Source organism: Hippopotamus amphibius, chromosome 13 (assembly GCF_030028045.1).
Source record: "Hippopotamus amphibius kiboko isolate mHipAmp2 chromosome 13, mHipAmp2.hap2, whole genome shotgun sequence".
Classification (NCBI taxonomy): Eukaryota; Metazoa; Chordata; class Mammalia; order Artiodactyla; family Hippopotamidae; genus Hippopotamus; species Hippopotamus amphibius.
Genome location: NC_080198.1, coordinates 3,788,152 through 3,805,757, shown reverse-complemented (window position 1 = coordinate 3,805,757; position 17,606 = coordinate 3,788,152). Strand labels below are relative to the sequence as shown.

The following is a 17,606-nucleotide window of genomic DNA, read 5'->3' as shown; positions in this document are numbered from 1 at the left end:
GATAGCAGATCCTCTGATGCTCACGTCCTTTTTGTTAAATGGTGTCATATTTGCATATAACATACACATATCTTTCCGTATACTTTTAAATCACCTCTAGACTACTCATAACACCTAATACATTGTAAATGCTGTGTCACTGTTGTACCTAGTTGCTGGTGCATGGCAAAGTAAGTTTTGCTTTTTGGAACTCCTGGAATACTTTTTTCCTTGAATAATATCGATTCGAAGTTGGCTGAATCCACGAATGTGGAACCCGAGGATACAAAGGGCCAAATGTATACTCAGTTTTGTTTGCTGTTGTCTTGTTTGGCCAGTGGCTTAGTTGGGATACAGATGAGATCTACTCAGCACGTGAAGTTACCGGCACGACAGCGTATTTCTTTGGGACTATAAAGACAAGACTTTAAAGACTGTATGTGCTTCTGTTAGCTAGCAAAACACACCTATTACAGGAACATTCAGTCACACTTGGTGTGGCAGGGCTCTCTCTACACGGCTGACAACCTGACAACATGCTCATGTTGAGAAGTATCCGTAGACGCAGGGGGAACATGTGGTGAGTGACCCCCGCGTGTCTTACCGGGGCTGAAGAGAACTATGGCTTTAAGGTACGCATACTCATAGCCGTCCACATCCAGCCTTGCCATGCTGTTACAGAACTCCTGCAGCTTCCAGATGTGCTCCATCACTTGCTTTATCCGGTCGCCAGAAAGTTTATCTAGAAATCAACATCACAGATCCTCTGAGAAAGGTTAATAAGAACAGTAAAATGAGCTTCTTTGAGGGGCCACATATTGAAAAAAATGAGAATAATTTCACTTTTAAATGAAAAACCAGTTCTCTCGAGCCTCATTTTCCAGTTGTAGGTGAAGTGACAATAGGCACCCAAATTCCACTCTGTCATATAGTCTGCCTCACTAACGACCTCCTAGACCTAGACCTCCTAGGCGATTGTCCCTGGCCCCACCTTGGGCAGCACCTTTGGTCTGCAGGTGCTGAAGACCCACACGCCAATTCTTATCAAGGTCAGTTCTTTGTAAGTCTCTGCAGGCACTGAATAAATATTTGCCAACCTGAACACGTTGGCATTTTTTAGTTGTCAAACAGTGTTGTTTTTTTTAATTAATTAATTTATTGGCGGTGTTGGGTCTTCGTTGCTGCACATGGGCTTTGTCTAAGTTGCGGAGAGCAGGGGCTACTCTTCGTTGTGGTGCGTGGGCTCCTCACTGCCGTGGCTTCTCTTGTTGCAGAACACAGGCTCTAGGTGCGCAGGCTTCAGTAGTTGCAGCACATGGGCTCAATAGTTGTGGCTCACGGGCTCTAGAGCGCAGGCTCAATAGTTGTGATGCATGGGCTTAGCTGCTCTGCGGTATGTGGGATCTTCCTGGAGCAGGGCTCAAACCTGTGTCCCCTGCATTGGCAGGATTCTTAACCACTGCGCCACCTAGGAAGTCCCTCCAAACAGTTTTATCCATTGTCTGATTTAGTCTTCATGACGAATCTTGCTGAAGGTAGTATTACTGTATTCAGTTAAAAATAAAATTGATGCTCATTTATGAACAAACCTAACGTTCAATAAAATGTTACAGGGTTTTAAAAATCACCTTTATATAACTATTTCAAAGGAACAGCTAGAAAAATGAAGGTGTAGCTAGGTAACTCACACTCCTAGGTCTCAAACACTGGGATGCCTGATTAAAAGAGCAGTTCAGCTCCAGCTCAGCTACAAGTGTGATCTGCAGGATTAGTCTAGACGCTGGGCAGCATGGGCTCCCTCGACAGTGTCCTCAGGGCGCCTTGGATGCACAACCTGTGGAGACCACACTGGCTACTTCCCAGTCTAGACATGGCTGGGACCTAACCACCCGATGTTAGGTGGTTGCACAGATCTCATAATAAGAGAATCACCTGATCATTCACACCCTGGACCAAGGGGTCGCATGACCCACGTCTGTGCCCCAGCCCCCAGCTCTTCTATGCGCTGCTTCATCCTGGGCAAGCAAGGGACCTTACTGGGACCTGGTCTTCCCATGTGTAACCCTGAGATAACAGTTTCTACTTTACAGGGTTGTGAGGATTTGTGAGATACGTGAAAGGGCAACCTGTCAATGAAGATGAAAACAGAAGCTATGACTATTCTGAAGACATTACTCAATGTCTGTATCAGAAATCAGCACCTTTTCCCAATTATCTTTTCTCTTTCATCTTCATTATATGAAAAGAAGGCAGTCAGGTAGAAATGTAAACATTCCGACTGGTAAGGGTTCTATGACTTGAACGTCCCTCAGCCTGGGACACAGGCCAGCTAAGCTGAGACCCAGCCGTCCTTGCCGGCAGCCCTGGCCCTACCTTCCTGGATGCTGTTCTGCAGGTGGTTGACGATGGCGGCCAGGATGGTGGAGAGGCTCATGACCTGGGCGCACTGGGCCAGGCCGAGGGTGAAGAGCTCGTTCCAGCAGGCCCGCACCAGGCTGGTGTTGCAGTCCTGCCTGGGGACACAGAGGTGTGGTGGGTGCAGGGGCCGACGGCACTTCTCCAAGCCCCCACACGCCCCACACAAGTCACGTCAGCACGTGTCTGCCAAAGGCCTATGGAATGCCCAGGATTGTGCTCCACGAACACCACTGTCTACGACTGCCTTAACTGAAGTCCCTCTGAGGGGAAACTATTCTCGTAACAGCTCTGGTGTGGTTCTGTCATGAGAGGCTGCAGTGATCAAAGGACTGAGAGCCGAGGATGGGCTCCGAAGGGTAGAGACACACACAGCCTGCCAGGGAGAAGCTGGGGTGGGGGATCTACACTCTGGAGAGCGGCTGATGCACCTTGAAACAATCTGTCCTCATCTTGGAAGCCCCCAGGTGCAGGATCCCCTACTTGTCTCAAGATCTCAGGACAACTCCTGCCTTCCATTCCACTCCATCCTGCTCCTAGCAGCAAGTCCAAGGCACACGGAGAAGGCACAACAAAGGTCTGAGGAACATCGCAGCCTTGGCAACCAAGGTCGTCCCCTTGCTACCAGTCTACTGACTGTATTTAACAAGCAAATTGGGTGGGAGGAACAAACTTGAAGGGCCCTCAGAGATCTTCCAGGACATTCCGAGAGCAGGAAAGGCCCTGCCCAAGGATACACACAGAGAAAAAAACCACTTACCCAAGTGCCTGAAAGGCCGGGATGGACCTGGCCCAGTGCATGGAGAGGAAGAGCAGGCGGGACGCGGACTCGCAGATGTAGTGCACATTGAGGTACTCGGGCATCGGGCTGGGCATCGTGAGCTGGAGGAGAGCACACAGCACGGGGGTGACCGAGGGATGGAGGCGGCTTTGTCAACACCAGTCTCTGACACTGAAGCCCCGGAGCAGACCATCCTTGTGAAGCGTGCGTCCTCTGCAGGGGGGCCAGCACTGACTCCCCGTGGGGTCCTGGCTAGTGAACTAGGATCGGATGGTCCCTAGAATGTGGGAGGATAGGGACCTCCCAGCTCATCCATACAAAGACGTACTTCTCAACTCTGCCTCAACTACACTGGTACTTGTTCTAAGGCAATTCCATTTTGAGCCATAGGTTCAAGTCTAACCAAGTGGGGAACGGGTCAGCTCCACAGGCTGGCAGGGATTTGGCAGGTGGTCTCAGGGAACAGTGAGTGGGAGCTGGGCAGGAGTCCAGATGGCAGGAGGAGGACACCCCACCATCAGGATGTCAGGCTGGGCTCTGGAAGCCCCATTGCCTAGAAGGGGTTCAAATGCCTCTGAAGCTAGAGGTCCCACCAGTGACCCACGTCCTTGGCACCCTTGGACAACTATGGGCAGGGACTCAGTCTTCCTAAGTGATTGGCCAGATCTCTCTAGTGGAGAATATGAGGAGAACTGAAGACTCAGTCTGCAGCCCTAGAGACTAGGGGGCTCAGGGAGCCTGGGCGTGTCCTGGAGAAGTGAGCTTGGGGAGGTGAGTGCAGCAAAGACCAAGAAGACCTGACCCGTCTGCAAGCGTATCTGAGACCTACTTTCTGTGGCTCTAGAGGGCAGTGGGTCAGGCCCAATGGCAGGGAACACACCAAGGGCCTGCCTGAGCCTATGCTGAAGTCAGGTCATCATGGGAAGGCGGATGGGAGAGCAGCCCACGTTAGCCTGTCTTGGCGGTGACAGGTGGCCACGCCTGCTTGCGGGTTACCAGCAGAGCCAAAGGGCCAAGTGAGCAAAAGACAAATGAAAATGCTTCATACTGCGAACACTGTTCTGGAACACAAGATCCTGATTAAACACTACCATATGAAAACGAGCTCACGTCAAGGTTTGATTTTTAACTGAGACCAGCCTAGGCACAGAGCCCCTCTCCCAGCAGGCTGCTCGCACTCACCTTAAATGTGACGTGAGTGTCTGAAAGGAGGGGGCCTTCGACCTCAATGATGGGTGTGGACTGGTCTCTGCTGATGACGTGGATGCTCCCCCCTCCGCTGCCGTCTATCCCGTCCGCCAGGCTTGGAGGTGAGGAGCTGTCTGTGGTGGTAAGTGCTTTAGCTAAGGTATCGAATGCCCTGTGAGCAAAAACGTAGCAAGCAAGTGTTGTGAGTCCACAGCTTCTAGGAGGAGAGGAACTCTGGCTGAGATATAATTTAGGAAACAACACATCGGGGAAAAGATAATTAACTCTACTTGCTAAGAGGAGGGGCAGCAGCTTCCACATGTTGTCTCCACAGCTTCTTGGGTGCTAAGCTAGATATTATTTTCACATGTAACTTCTATGTTTCACGACTACCCTCCAAGGTAGAATTCTGTCTTACAGATGTGAAAGCTAGCTTTTCTAAGAGCACCCAACCAATAAGTGATAGAACCAGAATTCACCCTAACTCAAATCCCATCCTCTTTCCATTGGATCCAGGTTTTAATTTTCTACCAGACTGCAAGTGAACATGAGGACCGGTACCCCTGAGCAGCGCCAGCTATGTGCCTGCCTGGCCTGGCAAGACGGACAGGAGTGGCTGGCCCAACAGGAAAGAAGCAAACCCACCAGCCCAGCTGCAGAGAGAACACACCCTCGGCAGCGGGTACAGGCATCTGGACCAGCTGGTGCCACCTAACAGCTAACATCTGTCTACCCTGATGAATCGATTTAAGCTTTAGACTCACTTTTTGGAAAAAGATACACAAGAAAAACAGGCTAAAACTGAAGTGGGAAAGGGGATGCACTACTGACGTTTAGGCACAATAAACAGTGACTAATACAAGTTAACATTTTTCCCCTGCGTCCACTGAGTTACTCAATCTCCTGCATTACCTGGAATGAAAGAGTTTTTAGATTGTTTTATATCATGTAATATAAGTGGGCCCACGTTCCCATAGTTAAAATTTGAAAGAAGACAGACATGCAGGGGCACTGTGACAATTTTGCAATCCTTGATTAAATACAGGGTGGGTGTCAAAATGCTGCCACCCACCCTCACAATGCAGCGACTGTACGTGTGTCAGGAGGGGCCTTCACCCTCATGGGTTCGTACCGAGTAATCTCACTTGCAGACTGGTCCTCCGGCTGCATTTCTGAAGTGTCACCGTTGTTAAGGGATTCACTTAGGTTGGCAAGGGAAGTGACTACATTTGCCAGTGTGCCCAGGGCTCCCTGGCTTGTTTCAGCCTGTTAATCAGAAAATAGTAATATTAAAGATGAACATACACACACGACTCTCAGGGCAATGAAGGTATAATGTTGCTTTAAAAACAGCTTCTACAGGGCTATCTGACTATGATAAGGCAGTGAGAGAAAGTGCTTTCTGGTGATCAAACAGTTCTGTATCTTGACTGTGATGGTAGTTACACAAACCTACACATGAGATAAAATGACAGAACAAAAACAGATGAGCTGGATGTCACCAAAATTTAAACTTTTGCGCTTCAAAAGACATTATCAAGAAGTAAAAAGACAGCCTCTCTCACCTCATACACAAAGGACAGCCCACAGAATGGGAGGAAATATTTGCAAATTATACATCTGATAATGGTTTAGTAGCCAGAATATCTAAAGAACTCTTACAGCTCAATAAACAGACAAATAAGCTAGTTAAAAATGCAAATGAAACCACAGTGAGCTCTCACTTCACTCCCACTAGGATGACCACAGTCAAAAAGAGAGATAACAAGCGTTGGCGAGGATGTGAAAAAACTGGAACTCCACACACTGCTGCTGGGAATGTAAAATGGTGTGGCTGCTGTGGAAAACAGTCTGGCAATTCTTCAAAAGTTTAAACAGAGTTGTTACATGACAACAGCAACTCCATTCCTAGGTACATACATAAGAGAAATTAAAACACACGTGCACAAAAAAACTTGTGCACAATGTTCATAGCAGCATTACTCCTGATGGCCAAAGAGCAGAAACAACCCAAGCGATCACGAGCTGACAAGCGGATGAATGACACGTGATCTAGCTATTCAGTGGCACGTTATTCAGCAATAAAAAGGAATGCACAATGATACAGGCCACAACATGGATGAACCTTGAAAACATTATGCTAAGAGAAAGCAGCCAGTCACAAAAGGCCACATGTATGGAAGGCCCAGAATTGACAAACCACAGTCAGAAAGTAGATAAGTGGCTGGCAAGGGCTGGGAGTGAGAGGAAAGGGCAGCGACTGCTTAATGGGTTCAGGATTTCTTTTTGGGGGTGATGAAAGTGCTCTGGAATTCGGTAGCTGGGATGGCTTTAACAATCTCGTGATTATACTGAAAATCACTGAACTGTACACTGAAGGGGTAAATTTTTTGGTATGGGAATTACATCTCAATTTAAAAAAAGAGAAATACTCAAACAAATAAACCAAGATATGTATACAAAATGTCTGCCTTATCTTGATTATAAAAGTGAAAAACTAGCATCAGTAGAAAAGATCACCAATAGAAATGTGATTAATAAATCACAAAACAACCACATAAGAGAATATCATGCATCTGGTAAAACATGTAGGTCATCATGATAGATATGTTGAAGGGAAAAAGCTGAAGCATGAAAAAAGAAAAAGACAGAACGATACCCACACCTGTACCCATGTCGTGCCCTGGTCCCGATCCCGTGCTACTGCTCTGCAAGACGGAGCCTCTGGGAGACTAGGTGAAGGGAACGTGGATCGCTGTGGTATCTTTGTATTTATTCAAAGTAAATGATTTTGAATGTATAATAACTTCATAGTAAAAAGTTTAAAAATCAGCTTCTGAAAATAGCTACCTTTGGGGGCTCTGTGTATGTTCCATTATTTACGACAAGCTTCTGGGGTGGGTCCTGTCACTTCCACGTCCTGGAAAGGGGTGGGAAGGGCCCGCCTGTGACCCTGCAGCTCCATCTTCACTACACTTCGCTCACTACCGCACAGTTTTGTGCTGCTTCTCCTCAATCCAGAGACCACAACCAACTCTTAGCAGTCAGCGTTGATGGAGTGGGCACTGCATGCTTAATCCGCACCAGCCTCTGTGTGGGTGGCACATGGGACAGGGGTTGCGCAAGCCCCGGCCATCAGTTCAGGCAGTCGGTCACTGTCCCGCACGTCTGCCGGGTTAAGGCAACAAGCCAGGCGGGAGTTGTCACCACTGCCTGAGGACGGGAGGCTCAAAGCCCAGCCGGGGACCTATGGGTGGAAGGTAGCCGTCCGGCGGTTCTTGTTTTTGCTTGCCTTTCCTTCCCCAGAAGAGGACATTCCTTAACATACCACACATGCATGAGGGCAGCTGAGAGGAGAGCCTGCAGGCCCAGCTCCGGCTCCGAGGGCGGCAGCGACACCAGCACTGTTCTGAGTGGCTCCTCTCAGAGCAGAGCCTTCGGGGCTCAGTGCGCTGCTGCCGCCTCAGCATCCCTCAGGTTACATCAGGGACAATAAGGTGAGAGAAACAATGGGTTCCCTTGCCTGGATAAAACCCCCCGTCCTCAGTTATCTCCATGGGAGGCAGCCAGCTGTCTCTCTTTCTTGGGGTGACAAACATCTCTGTCCACAAGTTGGATTCCTTGTGGCTGACTTGCTCTGTCCGTGTTAGAACTGTTAGAATCCCGGCTGGACTTCTTCCTGCAGGTCAACTAATAAAAAGGAAGTAGGTGCTTTTGCAAAAGGTCATCTTAGGATAAGGAGCTCTTCCTCAGCCTGCCAGTAGTTTGCCAATGTCCGTTACGGGGGGGGGAATCTTAGAAGAGAACCACAGAATTTTCACCAAATTGAACTCTAGACCCTGATGTGTTAAGTGACCATGACCGGCCAGCCCTGACTGAGCTGCCAAAGAGCCATGGCATCCCTGAAACAAATCACAGCACAGCTGTCCTGGAAATAAATGGACATGCGTAAGGCCATGCCTTCGATGTAGTCTGAAGGCCAAGAAGCAGCAGATGCACACACACGTTCAGAGAAACAGCCTGCACCTCAACATAAAGGCAGAGAAGGCACAAGGAGAGAACATCACCTTGGAATCCGCGGCCAGGAGAACCGTACCATCCTCACGTATCAAAGGCTGCTGGATGTTCACAAGCATCCCTGGATCAAGAAGACCTGTTTGTCTATTTAAGACATAAAGAAACCCAGAGTAGCTTCCAACATGTAATGCACAGTGCGATCATGCTGCGTCTACCTGTCCTGTCCGCATCTCAAGGCTGAGTCGCAGAGGAGCTCTAACTAGACTCAGCCACCGAGTGACTCAACAGCCCCCTTCCCGCCACAATGACACGTGCAGGGCCGGGTCTACAGTCCGAGACGGGATGACACAGACGCACATCCCGCAGGGCTTCCATGCCCATTGCTCTGCCAGTAAGGCTACCCTGATCTCAGAACATCACCAGGGCATTGCCAACTCCAGTGCTCGCCATGTACATTTTGGATATTTCTTTTTCCCCCCTTTCTGTTCCTTTAAAATTAAGTTCGACAGATTACAAAGAACACATAAATTGACTTGTGGCACTATCTAGACCACACTTAGGTCTTAGGCCTTTTATCCCTATTGCAAAAAAGCCCCAATCCTGAATCAAGGAACAACTGTTCTCCTGCATGAATGATGCCTGAACGACAGCATGTCATCCCAACCGGAGATAGGAGAAATTCTGACCCCACCCTAAACCCTATCTTAAAAATCAACCATCCTCAGGCCTGTCCAGAGGTGTGATTGGAGTGGCTCCAAAAAGGGTGGGATGAGGCGAGGCAAGACTTGAGGCGGTGGCCCGCAGGCAGGGGCCACATAAGCCCCTCTCCAAGGAGCACCTGTGCTTCCTCTGATCAGCTCCAGCGGCTGATTACAGTGCCGCCCTTGGTTGACACAGGGACTGACCTTGCTCCATCTTTATCTGCCACAAATGTTGGCGTGGCTATCAGAGGACTTCTCAGGTCCTTCCGGATATAGATTTTCTCAGTTGAAGCAGCACAATTGCTTGGTTTCTCTCGCTGCACATCAAAGGGCTTCCGTTCACTCTGCACAGCTTAAATCACAACAGAAATACCCATGTTTAGGTAAGATTCAAATCAATAAAAACCACATCCTTCGTGGGAGAGGCAGGGGTCCTCTTGACTAAACCCACTGCTGTCAGGATGATAAGCTCGGTGCTAGACACACCTGACTCAACTTCCACTTTGCAGCCAAAGGAGAATAAGGTTCAACGCCAAAGTGTTGTCGAAACTAAAGGAGCTCAAGATGGCAGCTGCTACGCCCGAGAAAGCAGAGTGGTGTTTGTGTGGCTTCACTTCCTGCTGCTCATAGGATTCTCTCCAGGAGGAGAAACACCCCTTCAAGTGGAACCTTAACAGAGAGCTGCCCATGCCCCACGTGGCAGAGGAAGCATCCTAATGCCCAAGTCAAGCTGGGACAGCTTCTGTTATCAGTGGGGGTCAATTTTACGTGACACCAGCAACCTTTTCCTTCAGCATCTGGTACGAGACAAGTACACATGCCAGAAACAACCGAAGAAAACAGAACTTTGCAAAAAAAAGAAAAGAGGACCCCAGACAACATCATGGGAGTAAGGCAAGGGCGTTATTTCATGGCTCAGAGGCCACATGCCTTCCCCAGGCCTCCCAACTCCTGGGGGCAGGGCTGGAGCTGATATGGTATCAGCTTTACCCCCAAGCCCGTGTTCATCCCACTCCACATGCTGCCCCCCAACTTATCTGGACAAGGTTTCCACTATGGAAACCGACCAACCCCAGTGGTGTCAGAGCTGCATCACCGAGCTGACCTAGAAGTAAACCAAAATGAAGCCTCAGCAGATACTGCTTTCTTAAGAGTATTTTAAGGCCAGGCATGGAAACCTCACTTTCTCCTTCCTTTTTAACTCATGTGGTTTTTTTAATACCATTACTCACATTCCATCTTCATGCCCATCTCTAAGCATTTTTTCAGCCGGCAAAACTGACAGCGGTTCCGGTGGTGTTTATTGATGATGCAGTCTTGGTTGCTCCGGCAGCTGTAGGTCAAATTTTTCCTTACGCTCCTTTTGAAGAAACCTTTGCAACCTTCACAACTGACAGCCCCATAGTGACGTCCTGAAAGAGAAAGGTAAGTCTGTGGGTGACTGGTGCGTGGGGACAGAGGCTCGCAGCCACGGGCCGACCACAGGCCTGAGCACTAAGCACGGCACCTAGGACCTCTGCTGCTTCTACCATCTTTAAAGTAGCCCTGTGAGGTCATGATGGGATAACGGAAGCTCAGACAGGTTATGCAACCGCTGGTAAATGGCCTGACCTCAGTCCTCTGAGTGCACAGCAGGAGCTCGTGGATGACGGCTGGCCCGCACCTTCTGCTGGGTGCACCAGGCCTGGCTCTGCAGCTCTCCTGTCCTGCCAAGAGTGGCACAGAGCAAACACAAGCTTGTGCTTTTATGGCCCACAGGATCTCATTCTACATTTACACCTTCCGTGTGAGTCACATCCTGGGCCCCCAGACTGACCCGGGAGGGTGGGGGGGAGGCATGACCAGAGGAAGAAGTGTGGGGGCTGTGACCATGTGGGCTCAGGCCAAAGGAAGGCCACCATCCATGTGGCTCACGTGGGTTAGGTATTGGCAACGAAGTCCTGGAAATACATTTATTAAACACAGTTCTTTTTTCTAAGCTTGTTTACTTTGGGTTCTCTAAGTTCTAATTCCCTCCCACATTAAAAAGAGCCCCACATCAGTTTACCCTTCCTCACGTTCCCAGCCGGGACTGATCTCGGGTATGCTCTCCTGGTATAGTCTCATGTAACCCAGGGTCACAACTACACTGTAGGGTCAGAGTTCACAGGGCCATCATGGATGGCGGCTGCAGAGCGACCTACCACCCTAAGCTCTGGCACATGGAGCTATTCTCCAACTGTGCACTTAGAGGGTCTCAACTGTGTGACTTCAATAGTGGTACTGAAATGACTCTGTGGACATCATTTTTCCTTCCTTGCAGTGGATATCCTCAGGCTATCTATGCCTTAGTGACCTCTAATATCTGGAGACAATGGCGCTGCAAGCCTGTAATGAGCTTTAAGCCCAGAAGGGGAAGTCAAGCACATTCTGTGGCCTCTGTTATGTTCATGCTTCATTTGTTTGTTTGAGTCTCTCTTCTTGCTGAGCAAGAAGATGGGGATATAGAGATGAAAGGGGTCAGACACGGTTCCTATTCTAAAAAAAAAGAGCCTATTCTGGTGGGGAAGAAACGCCTGTAAGGAAGCAATTAGAAAAGAATACATCCAGTGCCCAGAGGACTGAACAAAAGGGTGATGAGAACAGAGGCAGTGCTGGCCCCTGCCTGCTGGGGCAGGTGAGGGCTTCAGAGAGGGGCGAGAGCACAGAACCTGAGGCATGAGCGGGCGAGGTTGGAACTTCCGGCCTTCTGTCAGTGGTGGCATGGGGTTGTCTATCTCGTAAGAGATTTGGCTCAGGACCACAAAGTATCCAAAGTTCCTATGAATGAAGTGACCACAGAATAAAGCAGAACCAAGCAGTCATCACAGAACTCAGGTCAGTGTTCCTAGGATCACTTACCCTCTATGGCTCCCCCTGTTAGCAGGCTGAAGTCTGAGCTTTTGTGCCACACATTTTCTTTAGTCTCCTGTACCCACCTCCTAACCATGGAAGCCCAGGAGTGCTTCCCCAGAGACGTGGTGGGTATGGATGTTAAACTCTCTGGGCACTGGTCCCAACAGCTGGAACACCCTTCTGCTTTACCTGACCACACTCTCAACCATCAAGGTCACGAATGTGACTTCAGGCCTTTCCTAACCCTGGGACTCCAGCCAGAATCACACACTCCCTCCTGTTTATCACACTGGGTTACAGTGAAGGCATGAGAGGTAGCTACAGTTAGGACAATGGAGGGATAGACAACAAACACATCTTGTGAAACAGCAAAGCACCGTGAAAATATTAACTAGACTAATGAAATGATTGTTTTTTTTCCGCCACGCGGCCTGTGGGATAGTTCCCTGACCAGGGATTGAACCTGCGCCCCCTGTAGTGGAAGTGTAGAGTCTTAACCACTGGACCACCAGGGAAGTCCCGATTACTTTCTGACTAGTACAAAAATAACTGACACTCAACCGAGATTTACAAATCACAGAAATAGTTTCTTGACTTTTCTTGTTGATTCTTATAATCTGACAAACAGATTTGCTTATTTATATCACCACCCCAGTAAGAAAAGTAGAGCTCATGTTTTGAAACCCACAACCCACCCTCGCTCCAGATTTGCTTCATGATGTTGGCCCCTGATGTGCACTCAGCATGGCCTCTGGTTACTTACCTGAGGCTTTGTCGCCACACACCACACAGTACTCTACCACCTGGGGCCGCTGGACATCGGTCTTCCCCAGCAGACGCTCCACAGAAGCAGAGTCCGTGACGATCTAAAAATTATGAAATAACCAGAGAACTAAGCAAAGTCATGTTGAAGTGTGAATTCCTAATCCCGGTTTCTAAGAATTCTGGGCAGAACTGGGAAAATTCCACCTGTCAACTTAATCTGCCGCCAGTAATGGCGTGGCTGCTCGTCTGCACCAAGCCCCTTCAGCAGTGGTGGTGGTGGTGGTGGTGGTGGGGTGGGGTTGTCCTGGATTGGACACTGGTTTTCAACGACCTACCCTCCTATCTGGCCACCCCAGCCGCCCAGGACTAGGGGCCGTGTGGGGAATCACGTGAAGATACTGAAGGTCTTTCTGGATGCTTCTCTATTCTCATGAAATAGCTTGAAAGTACACAGACATGTATATTTGGCAGAAAAATAATTAAGCTTTATTGATTAAATAGCTCTCTTGTGAGGCAGCTGGGAGGGGAGGACTAGGGTAGGCAACCTCCTAGGTGACCCACAGTGCTGCTCATCTGGAAGAGTAATGTAACTGGTATCAACATGAAAGAGTAAAAAATAGCTGTTATTAAATAATGTACCAAAAATAAGCCTTAAAATGATTTATGTACAGTGAGAATATATACAGAAATCGTTATGTGAAATGACCTTTTATAAGACATGCAACAGAATCACCAGTCATCCTTTCATAAACAAGGAGTCTAAGCAAGCAGGGAGGAACTCTGATTCCAGATGATCAGAATGTACGCTGTGAAAGGAAGGACGAGGAAGTATTTACTAACGGCATTATGAGGCGTCTCAAAAGTACAGCTCTGAAAGCTGAACATGCTGGTGTTCTGAACCCAGCTCTAGCAGAAAGAAAAAGACTTTTCCTTCCTGAATTTTCTGCAGAGTAGAAAGCTCCCCACAAAACACATGGATTCTTAGCAGCATTATTCACAGTGGTGAAAATTTCAAAGCAACGCAAGTGGCCATCGACAGATGAGTGGATAAACCAAGCATGGTCTACACAGACAGTGGAATATTATTCAGCCTTTAAAGGGAAGGAAATTCTGACACACGCGACAACACAGATGAACCTTGAAGACACTGTGCTCAGCGAAATTAGCCAGTCACAAAAGGACAAATATTATAGGAGTCTACTTATGTGAGGTTCTTAGAGTAGTCAGACCATAGAAAGCAGAATAGTGGCAGCCAGGGACTAGGGGGGGCAGGGGGATGAGAGCTGTTTAATGGGTATAGAGTTTCAGTTTGAGAAGATGAAAAGTTCTGTGGATGGAAGATGGTTGCAAAACAATGTGAATGTACTTATGCCACTGAATTTGACACCTAAAAACAATTACGATAGATATTTTATATGTTACCACAAATTTTTTTAAGAAATTAAAAACCAGGACTTCTCTGGTGGTGCAGTGGTTAAGAATCCACCTGCAATGCAGGGGACACAGCTTCGATCCCTGGTCCAGGAAGATTCCGCATGCCTCGGAGCAACAAGCCCACGCACCACAACTACTGAGCCTGCGCTCTAGAGCCCGCGACCCACAGCTACTGAGCCCACATGCTGCAACTACTGAAGCCCGTGCACCTAGAGCCCGTGCTCCACAACAAGGGAAGCCACCACTATGAGAAGCCCACGCACCAAAATGAAGAGTAGCCCCTGGTCGCTGCAACTAGAGAAAGGCCATGTGCAGCAATGAAGACCCAACACAGCCAAATAAATAAACAAACACATAAAAACTTAAAAAAAAATTAAAAACCAGAACCAAATAAAACCATGGATTGCACCCTGACCTGGACTAAACATGTTCCATGCTTGGCCATGGGGCAATGGCCTTGAGTTCCTGCTTCTCTAACTGTTGAACTTGGAGATTCAGTGCTTCCCAATAACCCCACTCTTCTCCTTCCTGTACCTGCCCTGACCCCATCCCGCCTGACAGAGGAAGGAGAACCATGGCAGAGATGGAGACCAGAACTAAGGGGCCCACAGGCAGCAGTTCATAAGAAGAAGAACAAAATAAAGAGCTGGACCAGGCTGAGGTAAGAGTTACAACAATTCAGTCCTCGTCTGGCTGTGGTCACCCTTTGGTGGCGCTCCTAAAGCATCACCGGCCAAGAGCTGCCACCACACGGCCTTGGTTCAGAACAGTTCTCCAGTGGCGCATGCCAACTGCTCAGCTCAGTCTCCTGTGGGGCTGCTGACTCGCTGGCTCAACTGCCATCCCATCTGAGCACTGTAGCGGCTGCCTTCTGGGCCTTGCCACTCATTTGGTGTTTTTTCACTTTAGCCAAGGCAGCAACCTGCCATGTTTGCTGGTCCCCACAGGACCTTCTAGCGATGGGTCTGGCCTCCAGGGTAGAGCTAAGAGTCAAGAACAAGTACAGTAGCAGAAGTGCTGAAACAAACACCTGTCAATAGATCTTACTTGGATCCTGCCAGGGACGAGGTTGTCCGAGGTGGTGAATATGAGCTGCTTGGCACTGGAGGTCTCCGGGGAAGCCAGGATCACCTTCCCAGTTCCAGCGCCATCTGGGCTGGTCAGGATGAACTGCTGCTTGGGGGATCCGGAGGCGTCCACTGCGGTGACTATCTGGATCTTCTGTCCTGTCTGCTGGTCTGTCACGATCTACAAGACACAACACGAAGGCTGCTCTCATGGAGCACGTGCAGCGGCTGCCAACGCTGTCCCGGCGTCAGTGCTGGTCCAGGGCAGTTTCACCAGTGCCGGTGAAATAAGAAAGAGAAGACAACAGGGAGCTTTTCAGAAACTGGTTTTCATAAAGCTAATTTTATTCTAGGATGATATCCTCCCTACTATGTTTAGAATTTAAATGTCCTTTGGAAGTGGAGGAAAGGGAAATTGTATGAAGGTGGTCAAAAGGTACAAACTTCCAGTGACAAGATAAGTAAGTCCTGGGGATATGACACACAGCGTGTGACTAGTTCACTCTGCTGTATGGTGTACTTGAAAGTTGTACACTTGCGAGCAGATCCTAAGAGTTCTCATCACAAGGAAAAAACCATTTTTTCCCTTATTTTTTTTCCTATATCTACATGAGATGGTGAATGTTAACTAAACTTATTGTGGCAATCATTTCACAATATATGTAAATCAAGTTATTATGTTCTATACCCGAAACTTGGTGCTACATATCAATTACAGTTCAATAAAACTGGACAAAGAAAGGCCCTTTCTGTTATGAAATGAAGGCAATAAATAGGAGATGATAAGTTTAACCAAAAAAAAAAAATATGGGCAAACCCTAACTTTTTTTTTGGGGGGGTCACACCTCATGGCATGTGGGATCTTAGTTCCCTGAACAGGGATTGGTACCCAGGCCCCCTGCAGTGGAAGCGCAGAGCCCTAACCACTGGACTGCCAGGGAGTCCCTACCCTAAATTTTTGAAACCCCAAAAGCTGAGAATGGCTGCTCTCAAGGGCTATTTCTATTGCTTTAAAGAGAAGGTCCTATAACTAATCCTGCTTTGGAATAACAGAATGCAGGGAGTCCCTTGCTGACACACACCCAACCTCTCCCACCTCCTGACTCAGAGGTCTCTAAGGAGAGAGATGACACCTGATTCAGTGCCGCATCCCCAGGGCCAACACAGGGCCTGGCACATGAGGAGAAGACATGAATAAAAGACTATGGAAGCACTGGAGGCAGTGGGCACTGACTCCAGAGAAGCCCTGAGCCTGGTTTCTTCGGGGATGCCTACCACTCAGGAGCCCCGCTGCCAGAGCTCGCCTCTTCCCTGTGTCCCTGCCTAAGTGTATCAGTCACAATTAAAACAGCTGCTACGGTAGGAGCAACTTCTCTTATTCCTGCTCATGAAATTCTCTGAAGCTGTTCTAGCCCTTTCCTGTCTCTCTTCCAGGCCAAGTGCCAGCTTGGAGCATGGGCCTGCCTTCTTCCCGAGGACCCCAGCAGGCCCTCACTGCAAACATGGCTCTTGGGGCGCTTGTGGTGGGCCTTGGGCAGGGGAGACCTTTTGTGTCTCTGGCTGGACCCCAGCTCCCTAAAGCACATTTATGGACAACAGGTCTGGCATCTGTGCCACCTCTTGATAAAACTGTGTTGGGACAATGGCATCCCAAAGCTCAGACAGCAAACTCACACAGAGTCCTACACAACAGCTTTGCCAATGGTCCAGTATGGAAAATCAGACAATGCTGGTAGGTTCAAAAGAAAATGATACAGGCAGGGAAAGAGTCAATCATTTAACTCGTGTTTACTGGGCACCCACCAGGTGATAAGCGCTATTCTCAGTACTAGGGATGGAGACGTGAACAGGGCAGGGATTTGCCTGCCAGAGCAAAGACAGACGTGCGCCCTGCCACGAAGAGTTCAGTCAGCGCAAGTGCCACAGAGGAAACCAAAAAGCAAGGTAATGGACAGAACACGAAAGGGGGAAGGAGGTAGAGGGCAGCTTCAGGAGGAAAGACCTCTCTGAGGGAGTGATGGTGGACAAAGATCCAAATGAAGCAAGAGAGGAAGCCGTGCAGAGCTGTGACAGTGTGTTGCAGGCTGAGGGCCCAACAAGTACAGGACCAGAGGGCTGCAGGCTGGACACGTGTCCCAGCACATCATCACTTCCAAGTGAAGGGCCAAAAGACCTTTAAGGTTGAAGAAGAACACTTAGCGAGAAGGAGAGGAAGCACCTTTCACTGTTACAACCTGTGGCATACCCAGAGCCCCTGGAGCAGAACAACATGAGACAGAAAACCAGGTAACAAGCAGAAGGACCATGACAGACTGGGTGGCACACACACCCTGGCTGCCAATGAAGGGACACTCGCCTTAGTGAGGAGGGAAGCAAAATGGCCTT

At 48.8% G+C, this 17,606-nt stretch overlaps 2 protein-coding genes across 5 annotated transcripts in view; one reads left to right on the top strand and one right to left on the bottom strand.

The window, feature by feature from the left end:
• Positions 1-5,392, top strand: part of MRPS25 (mitochondrial ribosomal protein S25) — a 37,706-nt gene extending 32,314 nt beyond the window's left edge. Inside the window, exon 4 of the mRNA XM_057706218.1 lies at positions 4,880-5,392. Within this exon, the coding sequence (XP_057562201.1) occupies positions 4,880-4,930 (51 nt within the window). The 3' untranslated portion in view covers positions 4,931-5,392. The remainder of the gene's footprint in view (positions 1-4,879) is intronic.
• NR2C2 (nuclear receptor subfamily 2 group C member 2) overlaps positions 1-17,606 on the bottom strand; it is an 89,950-nt gene that overhangs the window by 9,795 nt on the left and 62,549 nt on the right. For all 4 annotated transcript variants that reach the window (XM_057706213.1, XM_057706215.1, XM_057706214.1 and 1 more), the window contains 10 exons: positions 15,202-15,402; positions 12,719-12,821; positions 10,314-10,493; positions 9,286-9,433; positions 8,431-8,524; positions 5,496-5,629; positions 4,358-4,535; positions 3,155-3,276; positions 2,353-2,492; positions 584-721 (listed from right to left, as the gene is read on the bottom strand). In XM_057706213.1, coding sequence (XP_057562196.1) covers positions 584-721; positions 2,353-2,492; positions 3,155-3,276; positions 4,358-4,535; positions 5,496-5,629; positions 8,431-8,524; positions 9,286-9,433; positions 10,314-10,493; positions 12,719-12,821; positions 15,202-15,402 — 1,438 coding nt within the window. The remainder of the gene's footprint in view (positions 1-583; positions 722-2,352; positions 2,493-3,154; positions 3,277-4,357; positions 4,536-5,495; positions 5,630-8,430; positions 8,525-9,285; positions 9,434-10,313; positions 10,494-12,718; positions 12,822-15,201; positions 15,403-17,606) is intronic.